Source organism: Arvicola amphibius, chromosome 14, assembly GCF_903992535.2.
Source record: "Arvicola amphibius chromosome 14, mArvAmp1.2, whole genome shotgun sequence".
Lineage (NCBI taxonomy): Eukaryota > Metazoa > Chordata > Mammalia > Rodentia > Cricetidae > Arvicola > Arvicola amphibius.
The window spans coordinates 26,472,831-26,492,502 of record NC_052060.1 but is presented as its reverse complement, the minus strand read 5'-3'; the positions used below and the strand labels follow the sequence as shown (position 1 = coordinate 26,492,502).

Sequence of the window (19,672 nt, the reverse complement as noted above, 5' to 3'; positions counted from 1 at the left end):
CTAAGAAAAGTGATTATGGGCATGTCCACCCTTAAAAAGTCTGATTCATAAAACATCAAAATGATGACATTTCCATGCTATTCACAATGCATTGCTCTAGGTACATGATTATGTATTGTTTAGCCTGGTGGTAAGCATCTCATTATGACTATGTAAACTCAGAGGTAGGGTGGATATAGCACTAAGATGGAGCTTTAGGGCTAGGTGTTCCTAGATTTAAATCCTCACTTCATAGTTCACCATATCTATGACCTGTTTCTACTTCAGTATTTTTGAGTGCTAATTTCCCAAACTATAGAAGCCCTAGTACACAGCTAATGATGCATATTGCAACATAACTAAAAGAAAGTCTTTTTCATTTTTTCATCTCAAATAAATGGTAAATGGTTGAGGTAATGACTGGGCTAATGACCCTGGTTTGATTCTGGTCAATCAAATACAATATATACATGTATAGAATATGTCTATGTCTATTACAAATAAAACCTTATGACTGGGCAGCAGTGGCATATGTCTTTAATCCCAGCACTCAGAAAGCAGAGGCAGATGCATCTCTGAGTCCAAGGCCCGCCTGGTCTACATAGTGAGTTCCAACATAGCCAAGGGTATGCAGAGAAACCCTGTTTCAAAAACTAAAAATAATTAAATAACAAAAAAAAAACTTTATAAATTCCCAGCCTACTAGGCAGGCCTATAAAGCACTTGATACATATTGAAAAGTCCAATTAATCAGGTGACTATCATATGACAATTAATCGGTGTCCATTAACTATCCAATCTTACCTAAGCATTTAGAAGACAAACAAAAACCTCTTTGTTATAGGGAGGTTGCACTGTAGATAAAGAAGACAGACAACAGCAAAAGCACATTTGATGATATTGTAGCAAACAATAAAGGCAGTGGTGAAAACAAAAAATAAAGCGGGGTGCTGGGGTTGGTACTAGCAGAAAGATCTTGAGTGTTATATAGTGTGGTCAAGGTCGGGCCCTTTGGGAAGGGATTATCTTGGAAGATGTACGGGTAAACGTAAGTGAATGAACCACAGAGCCAGGTGGGAAAGTGAACTCTGTACAGAGATAACAGTCTGAAGCCTAGGGCAGAAGTCTCAGCAGGAGCTATAAGTAAACTCGGATCTTATGCATCTGACTGGCATAAACTCTGTAAGATACGTAGAGAATAGACCAAAAACCGAAAACAAAGAAAAAAAATAAAAAGAAGAGATCGCTAACAACTAGGCACCAGCCGATGGCAATTGTCAGAGAAATGAAAGAAGGAACCAGAAAAGGAGGCAAAAGGGACACGAGTGACGTGGGATCAAAGCGGACGGTGAGACGTTGGGCAGCCAAGAGAGAAAAGGAAGAGAGGAAAGTGGACTCTGTACAACACTATGTACAGTTACAGTAAGATGAGCAACCTTACTGTTTACCATACGGAAGTTAATTTTCTCAACCTTAAAGATCAAATCATCTAGCAAAGGAATAAACAGTACTGTAGCCTTGGCAATAGAGAGTGCCTTGGAGCGAAAATACACCAGCAAAAGAAAAAAATACATCAGTACCAGAGATCTCTTGTGGCATGTGTGGTTCCCCTAGTCAAAGACCACTGTGTTTCTTGGCCCACAGCAATTCAGTCCCATTGAGCAGTCTACTGAAGAAGGGTACAGTCGGGGGCGTCAGACAGTAAGAGTCAGGAAGAACTGACCCTCAGGAGGGATTAACCTTGAAACCTGTGATTCCAGGATCGTCTGGATGAGCCTTCCGGAGGTACTGTAAGGAAGAAGCTCTGGAGCCAGCTGTGGTAACAAATGCCTGTAATGCCAGGAGCAGGCAGAAAAGGCAGGGATCAGGAGTTAGACACTAGTCTGATATCCATAACGAGTTCAAAGCTAGCCTGAGCTAAGTCAGGAGACTCCACTCCAAATAAAATCTATAAAGGAAAGATTTCAAAATAAAACATTTACAAAGGAAATCAAGCCATTATTGGGGCCCATAACTACGATCCCAGCACTCATGAGGCTGACACAGGAGATTGCCATAACTTCAAGGTGAGCCTAGGTTTTGAACAGCTTTGAGACACTGAGACTGTGGTAGGTTGAATGTAATTGGCTCCCATAAATTCATAAGGAGTGACACTATTAGGAGATGTGGCTTTGTTGGAGTGGGTATGGCCTTGTTGGAGGAAGTGTATCACTTTGGGTGTGGACTTTGAGTTTCCCTATGATCAAGTTACTCCCAGTGTCTCAGTTGACTTCCTGTTGCCTTTTGATCCAGATGTAGGCAGTATCATGTCTGCCTGCAGGCTGCCATGCTTCCCAGCAAGAAGATAATGGACTGATCCTCTGAACCGTATGTAAGCCACCACTCCAATTAAATGTTTTTCATTTACGAGAGTTGCAGTGGTCATGGTGTCTGTTCACAGCAATAGAAACCCTAAGACAGAGACCCAACTGGAAAAAAAAAACAGTATTTCTAATTTCTTTTATCCTTAGGCATGCGCCAATTCAGGACTCCAGAAGTCTGAAAAAGTTAAGAGTCAATTTCCTCATACAAAACCTAGTTTCAAAGATTCTAGAAAAAAATGTTTCAAATATTCATCCTAGAAATAACCACTCTAGGATGTGTGTAAGCCTAATATTCACATTTATATCTATATTCATACCTAAGCACTGAGATCCTTTCTATTCATCCATGTTTTGTGCTGCTATAACAACTACCACCAGCTGTGTAAATTATAAACAACAGAAGTTTATTTGGCTCTTAGTTCCGAAGACTGAATATTTCAAGGTTAAGATGTTGCATCTGGAGGGTGTATCTGGCTGTATCATATAGTAGTGGAAGCTATCATATAATTTAAAAAGCTCAAGAAAGGAAGAGAGAAAGAGACTACACACACACACACACACACACACACACATACTTTTTTAGCTAGTGTAATACACTCACAAAGTAGCCTGTGAGCCTAACTACCTCGCATGTATTAAATTTCCGCCTGTATTTTGGAAGAGATGCTTAAACCACACCTTGTTTCTGGGTCCATATCTTCTCAAGATTAGGAAGAATTCGGGGTATTTTACCTCCTAACAATCATCAGCAATGTTTTAATATATTCCCACAGGTACTCAGTCCCAGAGTCTATAACCTACCTTTTAGTATTAGTATTACAGTATTATTACTAAAAAATATTCCTTACAATATATTTTGATGATGTTTCCCCTTCCTCAGTTCCTGCCAAATCCTCCCCATCTCCATACCCATCCAACTTTTTGTCCTTTCTTTGCTCTCTCTTTTAAAAAAAGAAACACAAAAATGAAAAGCAAATCAAGTTGAAGAACTATACAGGGGAAAAAAGCCAAAACAAAGAAATATGAAAAAATCCACAAAAAATACCACTGAGTTCCTTTTGTGTTGGCCACCTTCTCCTAGGCATGGAGCGTGCCCTGACTTGTGGTTGGTAAGTCCAGTGACCCTCCACTCGAGAAAACTGATTTTCCCTTTGCCAACAGGTATCAAATGCAGATAGTTTCTTGGTCAGAAGCAGGACACTTTGTTCAATTCCCCTCCCAATTCTGGGATCCCATCTGACTCAAAACCATGCAGGTCTTATGTGTGCTGCCACAGTCTCTATGAGTTCATACATGCACAGTACTGTTGTGTCTGGAAAAACGGTGTCCTCAAACTCAACCATCACCTCTGACTCTGAACCCTGAGCCTTAAGAGGTGAGGTTTGTGGAAAATTTTTGACTAAGTGCTCCAAAATCTTTTGCTCTCTGCTCATGGTCCAGCTGTGGATCTCTGAGGTAAGTCCCAAGAAGAAGCTTCTCTGAAGTGGGTTGAGCAAGGCACTTCTGTCAGTATAAAAATTTGTCATTGGGAATCATTTTAATGCTGTGTTCCTTTAGCATAATAACAGTATTAAGTTCTCCCCTAGACCCATGATCTGTGTAGTCTCAGGTTCTTGGCCGCTTTAGTAGTGTTAAGTAGTGTTAAGTTTAGTAGTGTTACTGTTAAGATGGGCTCCATCTTGTGGAGAGGACCATAAATCCAATCCTAAAGTGGTTGGTTACTCCCACAACATGTGTGCCTCTGTTGCATCAGTATGTCTTACAGGGAGGTCGCTGTTGTAGGTCATAGCATTCATAGATGGGTGATATTAATGATTACCTTTCTCCTCTGGTAGCATGCAGAGAACCTTCCAGTACCATGAATATGAGTTATGAAACTTCTAGTTAAGCACCAGCTCAACTTCTCTGCTTTCTATGACATATGTAAACATTCTCTTCAGCAATTGGGCCTTACCATCAGGTTGTGGAGAGTAACCAATAGCTAGACAATAACCTATGATATTTGAGGATTTCCATGTGGCCCCTTTGAACAACTCACCAAGATGTAACCCGCTCCTGGCACTAGTGGTTTTACTGGATGGTATAAGATGTCTAGTTCAGGCCATTTTCTTTTTTACTATTTCGCGACTCTGTATTATCTTCAAATATTTATATATTTTAATAAGCTTCTAAAGTAAGAGGTTTCCAGATGGTTTTGCAAATGACTTTTAATGTAAGTAATCTTTCCCCATATTCTCTCCTTCTCTTCCTTCTCTACTTAAGCCTCCCATTCTAGTTTTCCATTTGCTTCTCCATTGCACTATATTCTATTTCCCCTTCCTTGGGAGATCCTCTCTTCTCTAGCACCTTAATAGGCACATAAACTCTGTTGTTGTTCTGATCATAGCACATACATTGAAAGCTTAAGAGCTAACATTCACATCTAAGAGAAAACATGCACTGTTAGTCTTTTGGGGTCTGGGTTATCTCAGGATGATTTTTCTATCTCTATTTATTTACCTTCAAATTCATAATTTTAAATTTCTTAACAGCAAAATGATACCTTATTGTCATTCAATTCTAAAAAGGTTTTAATTCCCTTCTTGAATTCTGTATTGACTTATTTTTCATTCAGTAGTGAGCTTTTCAGTTTCCATGAGTTTGTAAGCTTTCTGTTGTTTCTATTGTGGTTGATACCTAGCCTTAATCCATGGTGGTTATATAGAACGCAGGGTATTGTTACAATTTTGTTATATCTGTTGAGATTTGCTGTGTTTCCAATAGAAGGCGCATTTTGGAGAAATTCCTGTGAGCTGCTGAGAAGAAAATACATTCCTTAGTGTTAGGTAGAATATTCTGTAGATGAATGCTTTGACTGAGCTATATATTTCTGCCAACGTGTCTTCAAGATCTGAATTCTCTCTTTCACTTTTGTACTCTGTTGGTAAGGCTTACACCTGAAGTTTTTGTTTGACCTCCTAAAGTTTTCATTTCAAGTTTTAATTCAGTTTGCCTTTTCTTTCATGATGCTACTTCTTTATTAAATTCTGCTTTTGTGTTTTGAAATGCTTTTATTACTTCATTCAACTATTTGTGCTTTCGTGATCTTCATTAAGGCATTTACTGGTATCCTTTTTAAGGTCCTTGAACATATTCACGGTTGCTATTTGGAAGTATTTGTCTTATATTTCAGCTTAATTGCTTTTTTCGGGGCCTATTGCAATAGGGTTACTGGGTTCTTCAGGAAGTATATGGTCTTAGCTGTTAATGTTTGTGTTTTTGTGACAGGGTCTACACATCTGGAGTTACAACATTTGAGGGGGAGTTTTGTTTTGTGTGTCTTCCATGGGCAGGTGTCCCATTCTTTGGTTGCGGTTGCCCATTCTGGATTCTAGGCAAATGTGCTGGCTGTGCTGTCCTGGTGGAGAGTGCCTCTGCGGGTCAGAGGAAACACAAAGCAATGCAAGTGAGCTAGAAGAAAAGCTGAGGAGGGCAGGGGACTGGGGTCCACACCAAGAGGCACGGTCCTTGGGGATCTATTTCCTACCTTCTGATAGCTCTTCTTGCCTCGTTTTTCCTTCTTCCTGTGTCCTAGGAGAAGCTGGCATCTTTATTCTCCTAAAACACAAGTCTGACCTTTCCTCTCCTGCTCCTTTTATTCATTTCCCATGAACGCCGAGCTCTGTGCACAGATGTGGATTTCTGCCAGTCTCTCTAATGCCTCTCTCTGCCCAAAGAAGGATGACCTTTCAGTCCGCTGACCTTAGGAAATGTCTGTTCTGCTTTCAAGTCCAGCTTTCTCCTTGAGGTCACTTGCTCGCGCCTCACATTCACCTGTGTCTCCCTCCAATCGCTTTGCACTTACTGTTTGTGCCACCCATGACTGTCACCCATATGCCCTGTGAAAGGGGCCTAGTGGCCAGCCCCAAACACCACAGGACATTGCTAAGGCAAGGTAACAAGGTCTCCAACAGTGTGATAGTTAACACTTCATTACAGCAAGATACAATGGTGGTTGGCTTTTTGGTATGTTTTATTTTGTTTGTTCACTGATTTTTTTTTTCCAAACACATATCTTACCTTTCCATCCAGACAGTAAAATTCTTTGCAAGAAGAGGGAGCTGTTTCAAATCTCTTAGACCCCACTGACCCCCAGTGAAAATTAGGAAATGCTATAGTTTGAATGTACAATGTCCCCCACAGAGTCATGTGATCCCCAGTTGATAGTCGTGTTTGGGAAAATTGTGGACTCTCTGAAACAAGTGGCAGGGCTAGCAATGGTGAGTCAGTGGGTACTAGCTTTTAGGGTTATACCTCATGCCTGTCTCTGGCCCACACTCTTTTTATTTCCTGCATCTGGACCACAAGTTCTGCCACCCCAGACCAAGCCACCTCAGCCTCCCTGTCATTCCCTACCACAGTCTCTATCCCTTGAACTGTGAGCTTTCCTTTAAGGTGCTTCTGTAAATGTAGGTAGTAAAGAATAACTTTGGTCTCCTCATCCTCATTTATATTGGTTAACAAACACAGGAGATATAGCCGAACGGTTTTAGTAAAAACATTGAGAGCACATAGAGCCCTACTGCTATTCTACAAAGCTCTCTAATCATAACTGCGTAATTAATACTTAATGAAAGCTAGCTCCCTAGGCTACACTGTTTTGTGAGTTATGTTTATAACTCTAGATAGTTTGTGATCCAACTTACACTTCTAGAGGTATCATAAATTTTGTAAATCCATCTGAGACATTGTTCCTTGATTCCAAAGTCCATAGCCAATTGCTTATTGGATAATGGATAACTAATTGACTTGGTGAAAACATAAGCTCTCAATAGTCATATTCACCACCCAACCTAACCCATCTTCTCCCCGAAAAGCAAATTTCTCTGCTTCAGTTGATGGATGATATTCTTTCCTCAGACCAAAACACCCAGATATCCAGAATTTTTTTTCTCTCTCATCCTATGTCCCTAGAATCTTTTTGATTCTACCAAAAAGATTAAAACACAGCTCTAACAATTCCCACGGCAGTTACTGTTACCACCTTAGAGCAAGCCACTATCATCAACCATACAATTCCATCCTATTGTCTCTTCTCCCATCTTTGAAAGGCTCCTGTCCTAAAAATTATTGGTGGAATCTATAGCCCTAACAGTGGTTTACTACGGGATTGAGATCTATCATGTTCCCAGATACATCTCCTGTTGTTGCCCTTCCCTTGGTGCCCACCTGTAATGACACTAGACTGATCCTACAGCTGTAGGTCTTTCCAAGGGCTTTTTCTGGTATGTTCTTGCCCTTGGTACCTTCCTGGCTAACTTCCACTTCCCCTTAAGGCCTTATTCAAATGTGACTTTCTTATCTAAGCTATCATAACTACCCAGTTCTAAACTGAAATCTTCATTCTCCTCCATACTTTTTTCTCTACGGCAATATCACTGTTTCCTGAGAAAGCATCTCTCTGGGTCATCAAGTGCAGACGCACGACTGAGCAAGAATCTCGTTTGCTGTTCTCTGAACTCCATCTCTGTGTTTGCATCTAAGCTCTGTTTTCCAGGAGCTGCTCCCAGCCAGTCATTGAATATGACAAGAATACTCACATGAGCTCATTCCTACAGGACACAGAAACACTCTGATAGCTGCCCTGGACCCCAGGACTCCCAAGTGTTATGACCCATGTCCTTTAGACAGCACTGCACAATCAGCTGCTCCCACGCAACTTTCCCTTTCCTGTCCACTCAGATTCCAAAACTGCTCCAGTTTCAGCCTTTTTGCTTACCTCTCAATTTTCCATCTTATGTGCATGTCTCATAATAAACTTTTGTCCACATAGCCTTTCTTGGCATTTGTTCCTCAGAGACCCCAGTATAATACAATCACCTTATATATTGCATTTTATATTTGTCTTTTATTGTTTGCTAGAATATGAATTTCTAGAGAACAAGAGTTTGCTTATTTAAGCATCACAAACACCTAGCACATTAGTGCCTGATGGGCAACCAGTAAGTGAATGAAGGGGAGAATGCCTGAAAGTGTTTGAAAAAATATTATCAGCTTTAACAATGTTAATTACGTAAATGAACAAAAAACACACAATACTTACCAGCTCCCACAATTCTGCCCCATCATAAATTCCTCTTGCTTGCCTCCCTGCCCCAGTAGAAAAATCTTTGCATTTTCCTACAGCAGAAATGAGATTTGGGTGATAAATTGATTTTAGGAGAAGATCCACATTATTAATTTGGTGACTGCCCATTAGTTTTGGCAAGCAAATGCAGAACTGACTAAGATATTCATCATGGCTTCTCTCTTGTCCTTAACATCCATCAGGATCTACAGTTAAATAAGCAAAATCAAAAACTTTGAAGATTTAATCTTTTTTCTTTTCGTTTAAATATTCATCCAATAATAATCGAATTTGATCCATGCCTAATTAGGCTCTTGTTGTCTTTTCCTAAATATCTCTCAAGAACAAGAGAACAAAGACCAACTTTTCTCAAGCATGATCTCAGACTCTTTTTTTAAAAAAAATTACTTACTTATTTATTTATTTATTTATTTATTTATTATGTATACACTATTCTTTCTGCGTGTATGCCTGCAGGCCAGAAGAGGGCACCAGACCTCATTACAGATGGTTGTGAGCCACCATGTGGTTGCCGGGAATTGAACTCAGGACCATTGGAAGAGCAGGCAATGCTCTTAACCACTGAGCCATCTCTCCAGCCCCCTCAGACTCTTTTTGAAGTATATTTTTAATCATGTGTGTAGGTGGTGCCCATGTGTGCAGATGCCTGCAAAGGCCCTGGTGTCAGACCTCCTGGATCTGAGGTTACAGGGGATTATAGGCTCTCTTCCATTTTATTCCCAGACAGATCTCAAAGCCCACCCCAGTGACACACGTCTTCCGTCAAGGACACGCTTTCTAGTCCTTCTTAAAACAGTTCACTAACTTCAGATCAAGCATTTGATCGCTCTCAGCTGCTACTCCAACGCCATGCCTGCCTGCTGCTATGCTCCCCACCGTGATGGTCACGAGTTCACGCTCTGAAACTGTAAGCCAGCCCCCAGTTAAATCGTTTATAAGTTGCCTTGGCCTTGGTGTCTCTTCTCAGCTCTAGAGCAGTCCCTATGACAGAACTCTTTATAGATCCACATGCTTGCCCATATCAACTCCCACCTGTATACACATAGTTAACAAACAGAGGCCACGATTCCCATGGCAGAGAAAGAACATTCAGTATTTATCTTTCTGAGCCTGGGTTACTTGACATAAAATAATGTTTTCCACTTCCATCCATTCTCCTACAAATTTCATAACTTTGGTCTTCTTTATGGCTGAGTAAAATACATTTTCTTCCTCCATTCATTTGCTGACAGACATGAGGACTCAATCTTTTTCCTTTGTACTGTGAAAGGAATTGCACTCAGCATGGATACACAAGTGTCTTAACAGGAGGACATGGCATCCTGTGGGTATACTCCCAGGAGTGATGGCTGGATCGTATTGCAGCTCCATTTTATTTTATTTTTTTTATTTTATTTTATTTTTACAAACCTACACACCGGTTTCTACAGTGGCTATATTAGTTGATGCCCCTACCAACCATGTGCATGCTCCTCTTACCCACATCTTTACCAGACTTCTTGTCACCTGTTTCCTGGATGGTGGCCATCCTCACTGCTTTAATTTGTATTTCTGATGGCAAGAGATGTAGAACACCTCTCAAATACTTGTTGGCCATTTATATTTCTTTTTTTTTTTAATTTGTATTTTTTTCTGCTTAGATCTTTGGCCCTTTTCTTTCTTTGGTGTCTAATGTTTTGCTGCTCTTTATATACTCTAGATATTAATCCCCTTGTGATTTCAGATTCCTGAAAGTGACGAGCTTCCTGTGCAGGTGACTGACTCAGGGTGTGGCCTCTGTGGGTGGGGAGATCAGAATAAAAGTATGATGCAATCTTCTTTCACTAAGCCCTATAAAATTTCTCCGGAATAGAATAACATGGGGTTCTGCCTAAAGCTTTCCATCCAGCCCTTAGGCATCCTGAGTGCTTGCTTGGTAGAGGAGAATGCTGGGGTCCTACTCCCTCATAAAGATCAATTTAACCTTCAGCCCGTGTCTCTCTTTGCCCTGTGTCCTTGGGCATTGCTTAATGAATGTCTGTTACAAAGTCAGACAGCTGACATTCCCATCCCGGCTTTGCCACTCATTAGCCATGTGGCAAGTGATCTCCCTGAGCCTGGAGCCTCATTTTAAAATAGGAATAATAGCACCTATCACTCAACACCTCTCGGATAAATAAGATGAAATGCTTTTGTCTATGGACAAATATTAGCTACTGCTATTACAATGATCAGAAAGACAAAGAAAGGTAAGCCATGCGTTCGGTGCCAGGCTTGTCTACTTAAGCTCTCCGGCTGAATGGTGATATTAAGGGGCTGATAGCATCCGAACACATAATAACGTGGTGGACGGTAATTGGGGTTCACGACATCCAACTGCACCTAAAGAACAGGTAGGGAAAAGAAAACAAAGTCAATTGCAGCGCTTCCTGGTCTCTGCTTTGACCTGAGTTTCACCGGGCTTCACTGCCTTCCTCTAAAGAATAGGGACTGTCCACCCAGGGTCACAGAACGCCTGGTCAGACTTTCACAGGCGCCCTCCTTTCTCTTGCATAACTGCTGAGGTCAAAATGGACACCTTCCTGAAATTAAATAGTGTCATTTCTGAATGGGATCCAAAACAGGAGCTGCATTCCCCAGACGTCCAAGGATGACACCAAGAACTCCCAGGGAACTAGCATTTCAAAATCGGCACCTTAACACCTTTGATTTTTGCCGAGACCTAAGATGCCAAGGTCGTGACAGAAGGCTGAAAGTGGGACTTAGGGAGGGGAGGGGAGCTTAATGTAAATATTCTGCTGTAAGGGTTCTTAAGTAACCGCAGGACTACAGAAGCCATCGTTATTACCTAAAGCCAAGCAGAGGGAGTATAACGAATGATTGGTTTGGCACTTCTGCCTCTCTCTCTCTCTCTCTCTCTCTCTCTCTCTCTCTCTCTCTCTCTCTCTCTCTCTCTCTCTAGCTCAGAGGCCAGAGTGAGGCAAACTAAGTGAGGTAACTTTAAGCACACAGACTCACAACACACAGTGCGTGCTGCGGGAACCCCCGGCTGCTCTGACACTCGGCACGGCAGTTCCCTGTGCTACTCCGGGAAAATAATGACTTGGGTAAGGAACAGTTAATAAGAAAATGTGCCTCGCTAACCGTGCACAGAACAACAAAGAGCTGGCAGTCCCTGAAGGAAAAGGGCTTGTGCGGCTGCCGTTCAAACTTGTCAGTCAACTCCTGCCAACAGCCTCAGCGTCTGCCTCCCCAGCACACCCTCATTACATGTGTCTGTCTGGCCTCCTCTGTGCCTCAGCTCAGAGACGCTCCTGACAAGCCGGGGCTCTCTTCCTTTCTCCCTGGTGCAAAGAGCAGATTCTTCTCCACGTCTCTTCTGTCACCTCTCCCTCCTCTCTCCAAGGAGGCACCTTGATTTATGGTAGCTTGGGACTTCCTTCAGCATCTGCCTGTCCTTGACTTCTAGAATGGAAGAAGCTGAGCTGGTGAAGGGAAGACTCCAGGCCATCACAGTAAGTCTGCCTAGTTTTAAGTCATTAAGGTGGTTGCTTAGATGAGTGGCACCGTTGTTAGCTGTCCTTGTCTCCCAGTCCTCCTAAGTGGAAAAACAGACCTGTCAGCCTTTGTGGACTCCTCTCTGTTTCTCTTAACCCTTGTGACCCCCTGTGACAGTGGGGCTTCGGAACCTGAGATCAAGGGAGATGCTTGTGGATTTTACCGATGGTGTTTGTGTTTTAAACAGCAATCGAGAGGTTTTTCTTAAGGACTTTGTAAATCTCCCTCACCTTCTGTGGAGATTAGAATGTAGTTTTTCCTTCAGGTCCCTTCACCTGACCAAAAAAAAAAAAATTTAATAGATTCCCCAATCATGAAACTTTTCAAAGCAATGAATATAACCCCCAGAAGTTAATTTTCTTAAGGAGGAGACTAAAAGGAAGAAAATCTGAAACTTGTTCATTCTTAGTGTTAGAGTATACTTCAGAAAACCTAACCGAATTAAAGCAAAGCTTGGTGTCTACTCAAGCGAAGTGTTAAACGGGAGAAAAGTGGGGAAGGCACAGACGAGAGTAATTCTCAGAGATCAGTTTTCCAGGGCAGACATAGCCTGAATAAGATCTCGATAAAAGAATGAATGCCATGCATGAGATGGATTAGAAAATCCTTCCCTAATGCCAGGAAGAAAATTAGTACATTTTTTTGTTTCTTCTGGGAAAGAGTCAAAGCAAGAAAGGAATTACTTTTCTTAACTGATACCATTCTTTCGCTTTTTGCTTCCAAAATGTTGTATCTGGCAGTTACCTTGGAGTCCCTGGCCCAATCATCCATCGTTGTTAGCTGTAACTTGCGATAGCATTTTTTTGAGGAGAAGCAGCTTCGCAAGTCCACACCCCTGTGTGTCACATTTTCTGCCACTGAAATCAGCTGTCAAAAAAGAAGTAAATCCTTTCCTCAGAGCTGGTACTACATCCTGGGAGGCAGGAGGCTATTCCTCCGTGCTCTTCAAAGTCTCATATTAATTAAACTAATTCTAATTTAGGATTTTTTTTTTCAAACTCAGTGAATATAGTGGGGGTTTTTTCTACACAGAAAAGATTCAATTAATAAAAATATTTTCTTCAGCAGTAAAAAGAAGCCAAGAGTCCAGAGATAAGATTGGCATTTTTCTATAGAAAGTACTTTTTGATTTCTAAATTGAATTACTGTATTTTTCCTTTCAAAAAAAAAAAAACTTGGGCTGGATTTTTGTTTGTTTTGTTTTGTTGTTAAATCCAACCCCAGTTTCAGCTGTCCTTCTTGAAGGGACAGGAACTTCACTGTGCTCTGTTGTTCTTGGCATGGTCCTTGCACATGACAGCTGTCGTCTCAGGGTTACTTCACTGCCCGGAGTTGTTCAGAACTAGGCTCCTTTCCCCCAGCCCAAAGATAACCAGGTGAAACCACGCACTCATCGAAGCTCGCTTCTCCCCTGTTTCTGCTACTCAAGTGGGGAACGTCTTAAAGTCTTGTTAGTGTGGTTAGCAGCTCACACCATTTAGTGAAGAAGCACAAGGTCCAAACAGACGGCTGATACAGTTACCCAGAGAGCCTGGGAGTTCTCACTGAGGGTTCAAATGCAACAGAGTTAGAAGGCAGGTGGAAACGCCTTAAAAGGGATTGAGTGGGTTGGTTCCTGAATACAGAGATATTTTTAATGATTAAAAATAATAAACTTATTTTTTTTGATGATCTTATGAGCCCAAACATATTCCATTAGAGTTAATTAAGTCTTTGAAGTAAAGTCGAAAAATTTAGCTTGAAAATAAAATTCTCGCTTAAAGCCTGCAGGGCAAAAACTGGCAGAAGTTTATAGGAACGAGTTTCCATTAGCCCACACCTCACGGGGCTCAGCCTATTTGTCACCACCTAGAGGGGAAGTGAAGCAGTGCTGTGTCCATGGAAACAACACAACCGCTCTCCTCCCGGGCACCCTGGGAAATGCCAGCTTTCTCCACCCTGGCCTTGCCCAGGAAGCCGCCCCAGCTATTCTTTCTGCCTAGGAAAAGAAAACGCGCAGCATACAGGGGACTATCAAGGATTATCTCATTTCTAAACGGCATTAAAATTATGGGACCCTCAATCCAGACTAAATCATTTAGCCATTCTCCTACAGTAAAGTACTTTCTAGATACCTCAGAGAGCGCACCAGGAGCGTTTTCCTAGGGCACAACGACACAGCAACACACAGACTTCACTGGGTAAGGAAAGAAAGCAAAAACAAACTTTGACTCTGCGAGAACAGTTCGGTATTTTTTTTATTAAATTGTGATCCTCTAACTCCTAGCAATAAAATAAAATAAACTCCATTATTATACTTACTCCACAGGGTTTCAACTGACTAAAAAGGCATTCTTCTTACTGTGGATAATTGAAAAAATTCATCTGCACATAATTTGGCTGAACCAAGTGACAATATTACTGTAAAAATATTTTAACCCTGTGATGATGCCATTCCTTTCTCATACCAGCAAATTTAATTTTAAGATTATTCGTAAGTTTTCTCAAAAATTTAAAAATAATGAAGGCCGAATTTTGAGAGTTCTCAGGAAGAATGATGTAAAGGAGGGTATTTGGGTCTGAATGGTCCAAATAGACTCTTTTATTTCATTACCTTCACATTCTGCTTCCATCGCTCCACCCCATAGCAACTCCTCACTGCTAAATTGATGAGCAAAATACTCTTTAGCCAATGAGTTCCATTTCCAACCGTGATCTGAAAACAGGGCAACTTTACACTGACTAAATATTATGCTTTGAACCTCAAAAGTTTCTTGTTAGTGTACATTTATCAAATAACTGATTTTTGTTCAAACAAAACGCAGCTGAAATAGACCTTAATTCTTCCCCCACCCCCTTTTTTAAAATGAGGTTCCACTATGTAGCCCTGGGTGACTTGGAAGTCACCATGTGGACGAGGCAGACCTTGAACTCACAGAGATCTGCCTGCTTCTGCCTCCCAAGTGCTGGGATTAAAGGCATGCGCCACCACACTCAGCTTGAAATGGATATTTAGTGTTACTGTAAATGGCGATACCAATTTCTCTAGTACTTTGAGAGGTGTGCAGGATGGTATGTCATACTGACAGAGAGAGCTCTACAATGTTACTCTCTGGAAGTAAACACAGTCCGGTTCCTGGAGAACAGAGAGATCCCCCTTAGATAAGTAACATCCCGTCAGTCCACATCCCCTTCCATGGGGAACATATTGCCATATCTTATTTCCTCTGGGTATGCTGGGACTCATAGCACCTAACGTAGCACTACTCAAATGGAAGTACGGGATCTTAAACATCTGGAGATTATAGACGTGGGAATACAGGATGTTTCTGGGCAATGTTCTGATGAATTCTGAGAGCTAATGTCCATTTGCCGAGACCCAACCAGGACATGAGAGGTGAAGAGTTAGCCAGTATGCTTATTCTCGCTTGAAGGCTTAACTTTGATGGTTAAGGATGTGCCTGTCAACTCATCTGCTCACATCTTTCTTCAAAGTCTGATCATATATTGAGTGTTACGCATTGAATTTGCAAGTTTTATGAGGAAAAATTGGGGGCGTCAGGTAGGAAGATGGAAAAGCGCTGCAGCTGTGAGTTTTGGGGGTCTCCCAAGGAGGGCAATACCTGGGCACAGTCATGAAAGAGGTGGGCTCTGTCAAAAGTTAAACCCCAGTAGGAATCCTAAGCCAAAGCACCTGCCTAGGCCTCCCTCCATCTGGCAGGAGGCCACAGAAAGTCCTGACATTGCAATCTGAGCAACAGAGCCAGATTTGCAGGCCAAAGCTGCCCATGACGCAAAATAACACAGAACACAGCTCTCTCACATGGCCTGGATCCACTCCCTAGATCTTCCCACTCCCGGGGAATATTTTCTTGTCTTGTAAATACAGGAACTCGGGATAAAACTTGCATAAAACTGAGGAAATCTCCCCCATCTTAGAAATGCATATGAAAATCATAACCCAATACTGTTTTGATAGTTCTTTAGTTCACAGTACCTGTCCCTAGACACTCCCACTCACTGTGTTCTGGTTTTGTCAATATTTGTGATCGTCTAGCAGTCAGTAAAGTGATTGATCACCCAACCAGGACATCCTGTTGAAAGGTAAGGGCCCCAGTACACAACCAAAACACAAAAACCCAATATTTGAGATTTCAAGGTAGTGACATCAGAATGTTAGAATCAGAGCTGGCCCCTTCTGGGCAGACTGTCTCTTGTGACGTCACAGGCCACATGCCCCCAAAAGCCATTCCTTTTGTATGTTCCAGGCCCAGCATATCCACCTTCTCTGTTCATTCTACATGTACAAAGGAAGCAGTGAGCCCCAGAGAAAGCAAGCCTGGTGATTAACTAACTGTGTACCTCTTAATTGCGTTTGGGCCGCTGTATTGCGTAGAAGTCCAAAGACTTAGAGTGTGTAATGCACATACATTGTGTGCACTGTGAACCAGCACACCGCTGAGTTAAAACATAGCTATAAAAACAGCTTTGTTTTATCAGGAGTGTGAAGACACAGCAATCTCCTAAAGAGCCCTTGAGCCAGAATGTTCAAACAATGAAGCTCTGCTGTTTTCCATGGTCCTGTACCAAGATTACATATTCCTTCCAGAGAAGGCCGTGTTTCTTTGCCAAACATAACAGCCCACCCATCCAGGAGGTTGTGTGATGAGGTACAATAATTCTGATAGCTCATTAAGGAAACTTCTTTCTGATAGTGGGGAGGTTTTTCCAATGTGCTACCGAATGATAAAACCACTCTGCTAGATGCTCTACTGACAGGATTTTCTGGCCCTCAACTGGATGGTCTAAAAAAAAAAAAAAAAAAAAAAATGCTTCTTTAGAAAACGGTGATTAGAACAAACTCTAGTCTCCAATGTTTAACTACAGAATCAACAAACGTCGCCTATCTCAGTGCTAATATTGAAACAGAATTTCCACTTCCCCATCTCTAAGTCTCAACCCTTACTCACCACGTGTGTTTCATGTGGGGCAGGAGCATCCTTGGTGGAGTCTTCACTGAACCTCGCTTTCCAACACACAGGATTCCTCTACCACTGTAGCATCCTCCCGCCTTCCTCGGTCCACTATGACGAGAGTGGGCAGAGAGGGTCTGGTGCCATTTCAGGAGCACTTGGTACTGGTTTATGAAGGTGTGAAGGACTCAAAGTCAACTCTCAGGGTAGACACTCCATTACCTCTTCCCCATCCCACATCCATTGCAATCATTTCCCTCCTGCCAGAACCTAGTAAATCCAGGATATCTTTGTATCTTTCCGCTACCCCAGTAGCTGATATACCAAAATAGTGATAACAATAACAACAATAATAATAATAAAAATAATAATAACAATAAATGACTGAGTGAGCAAATATTGTTCAAGTTCTGAAGGGGGAGGAGCAAGCTAATGATCACATGGCCCACTAATACATGTGTTTTCCACTCAAGTCCCAGCCAATTGTACCACAGGGACTTGTTTGTGTTTGTTAGTGGTCCATATTTGTGCTGTCACTATTAGACAGAGGAGTCAAAGAACAGAGCCAAAACTGCTAGAATGTCCTGTAAGGTTAGGAAACAAGATTAACTTTGCAGCATGAAATGAGATTTAAACCACTGGAGCTTTTGAGCCTATTCTGTAAGGAGTAGTGACAACCCAAAGCCATACTGCCATGGCTGATGTAAAGAGGAAGGTACTGGGGCTGGAGAGACGGCTCAGCAGTTAAGAGCACTGACTGCTCTTCCAGAGGACTTGGGTTAGATCGCAACATCCACATGGTGATTCGCAACCATCCTTAACTCCCTTTCCAGAGAATCCGATACCCTCTTCTAGACCCTGTAGGCACTATACACGTGAAACACAGACATGAATGCAAGCAAAACACCCACACACATTTTTAAAAGATACAAATAAATAAAAAATCAGCCTATGTTATTTGTTTAAATAAGAGAAATTAAGATTCTCCTTTACTACATGTAGAAATCATCACAGGACCCAGAAAATAGAGATTTCTTTCCCCACGCTCTCACCCTCTTTATGCTTCTGTATCCATTTGGCTTCAGTTTTCCGTCTTCTTACAGAGAGCTGCTTTAAGAACACTAAATGAGGTGATTTCAGGGAGGTAGCTCAGGTAGTGGGTTGTCTCCAAGTAGACATTGTTGATTTTTAACCCCTAGAATCCACATTTAAAAATCCCTGTTGTAATAGAGTTTGTTTATGATCTTGGGAAGTTATAAACAGACAGATCCTGGAGCTTCATGACTAGTCAGCTCTAAACCAACTGGCCACTGACCTTCATATGTAGACACACACACATAATAGTCAATTTCAAATTAATATCCTTTTCTTGTTAACATTTTCACAAACTTACAAAAGAGTGTTGTCTGAATTAAGGTTTTATTGCTGTGAAGAGACACCATGACCATAGCAACTCTTATAAAGAAATATATTTCATTGAGGCTGGTTCGTAGTTTCAGAGGTTTAGTCCCTTATCATCATGGCGGGAAGCATGGCAGCGTGCAGGCAGACATGGTGCTGGAGAAGGACCTGAGAGTTCTATCTATCTGCCTTCTGGATGGGCAGGCAGCAGAAAGTGAATGTTACACTAGACCTGGCTTGAGCATTTGAGACCTCAAGGCCTGGCCCCCTAGTGACACACTTCCCCCAACAAAGCCAAGTCTATTCCAACAAGGCTACACCTTCTAATAGAGCCCCTCCCTAGGAGACTATGGGGGCCATTTTCTTTCACACAGCAAGTGTGTTTGATTTTTTTTTTTCAAGCTGTGATACCTGAGAGGACAACGAAGGGAAGAAAGGTGTATTACAGCTCAGAGTTTCAGGAGTGTGGTCCTCTATTGCTTGGCCTCATGCTCTTGGGTAGAGCATCATGATGGCAGAGGTATGAGTCTTCACAGGCCCTTCACCAGCAGCCTGCTTGTCTCTAGCTAATCCCGATCTCCTGGAACTCACACCATCTCCTACATTAGCATCACCAGCTGAGGACCAAGCAATCACCACAGGAATCCATGAGGAACATTTCATATTCATACCCTACAATGAAGCTTTGTTTAAGGGCACGGGGAAACAACAAAATACTGCATTCCTGTGATCCAGGTATTCCTGGGTTCTTTCACATATATTATAGAAATAAAATGGTCCCAACCTCACAGAGATCTGAGGAGGACAAAGTAAGTTAATGTGTTTATGTGCATTAAGTGGATCCAGACGCAAACACTTCACCAGTGTTAGCCATTATTTGGGTTGTCATAGCCCTCGTCTCTGGATCTGGAAATAATTAAACCACACAGGATCTGGGGTTGGCGGTGAGTTTCAAATATGTGGGTTTGTTGTTTTGAAGTGCTGAGGATGAACCAAGGCTTCACATATAATAGGCAAAGAGTAACATTAAGCCACGTCCTCACCCTGTCTTAATTTTCAGAACCAAACCCTGCCTCCCAGACATTCCTATCTAAATACAGCATCCCTCGTCTAAATACAACTCATTCTGCAGTGTTGCCAAGGAAGAGTCAATGAATTTATCAGTCTTCAAATACTCATAATACATCTTCATACCTCTCCCAAAAATTGGGACATTTGCCATTTTATGTCTTTTGATACCTTTCACTTCGTCCAAGATTCCATGGAGTTTACGTCACATAAATTTTACAGTTTGTTTATAAACTTTTCTTCCC

At 41.8% G+C, this 19,672-nt stretch overlaps 1 protein-coding gene across 5 annotated transcripts in view; it reads left to right on the top strand.

Moving 5' to 3' along the window:
- Positions 1-10,507: 10,507 nt before the first annotated feature.
- Palmd (palmdelphin) overlaps positions 10,508-19,672 on the top strand; it is a 50,115-nt gene continuing 40,950 nt past the window's right edge. Inside the window, exons 1-2 of one of the 5 annotated variants that reach the window (XM_038311277.2) lie at positions 10,508-10,697; positions 11,918-11,963. In XM_038311277.2, the coding sequence (XP_038167205.1) occupies positions 10,630-10,697; positions 11,918-11,963 (114 nt within the window). In that variant the 5' untranslated portion in view covers positions 10,508-10,629. Of the gene's footprint in view, positions 10,698-11,082; positions 11,184-11,223; positions 11,556-11,917; positions 11,964-19,672 lie in introns of those variants that run through there. The other 4 variants (XM_038311278.2, XM_038311279.2, XM_038311281.2 and 1 more) reach the window with 4 other exon arrangements.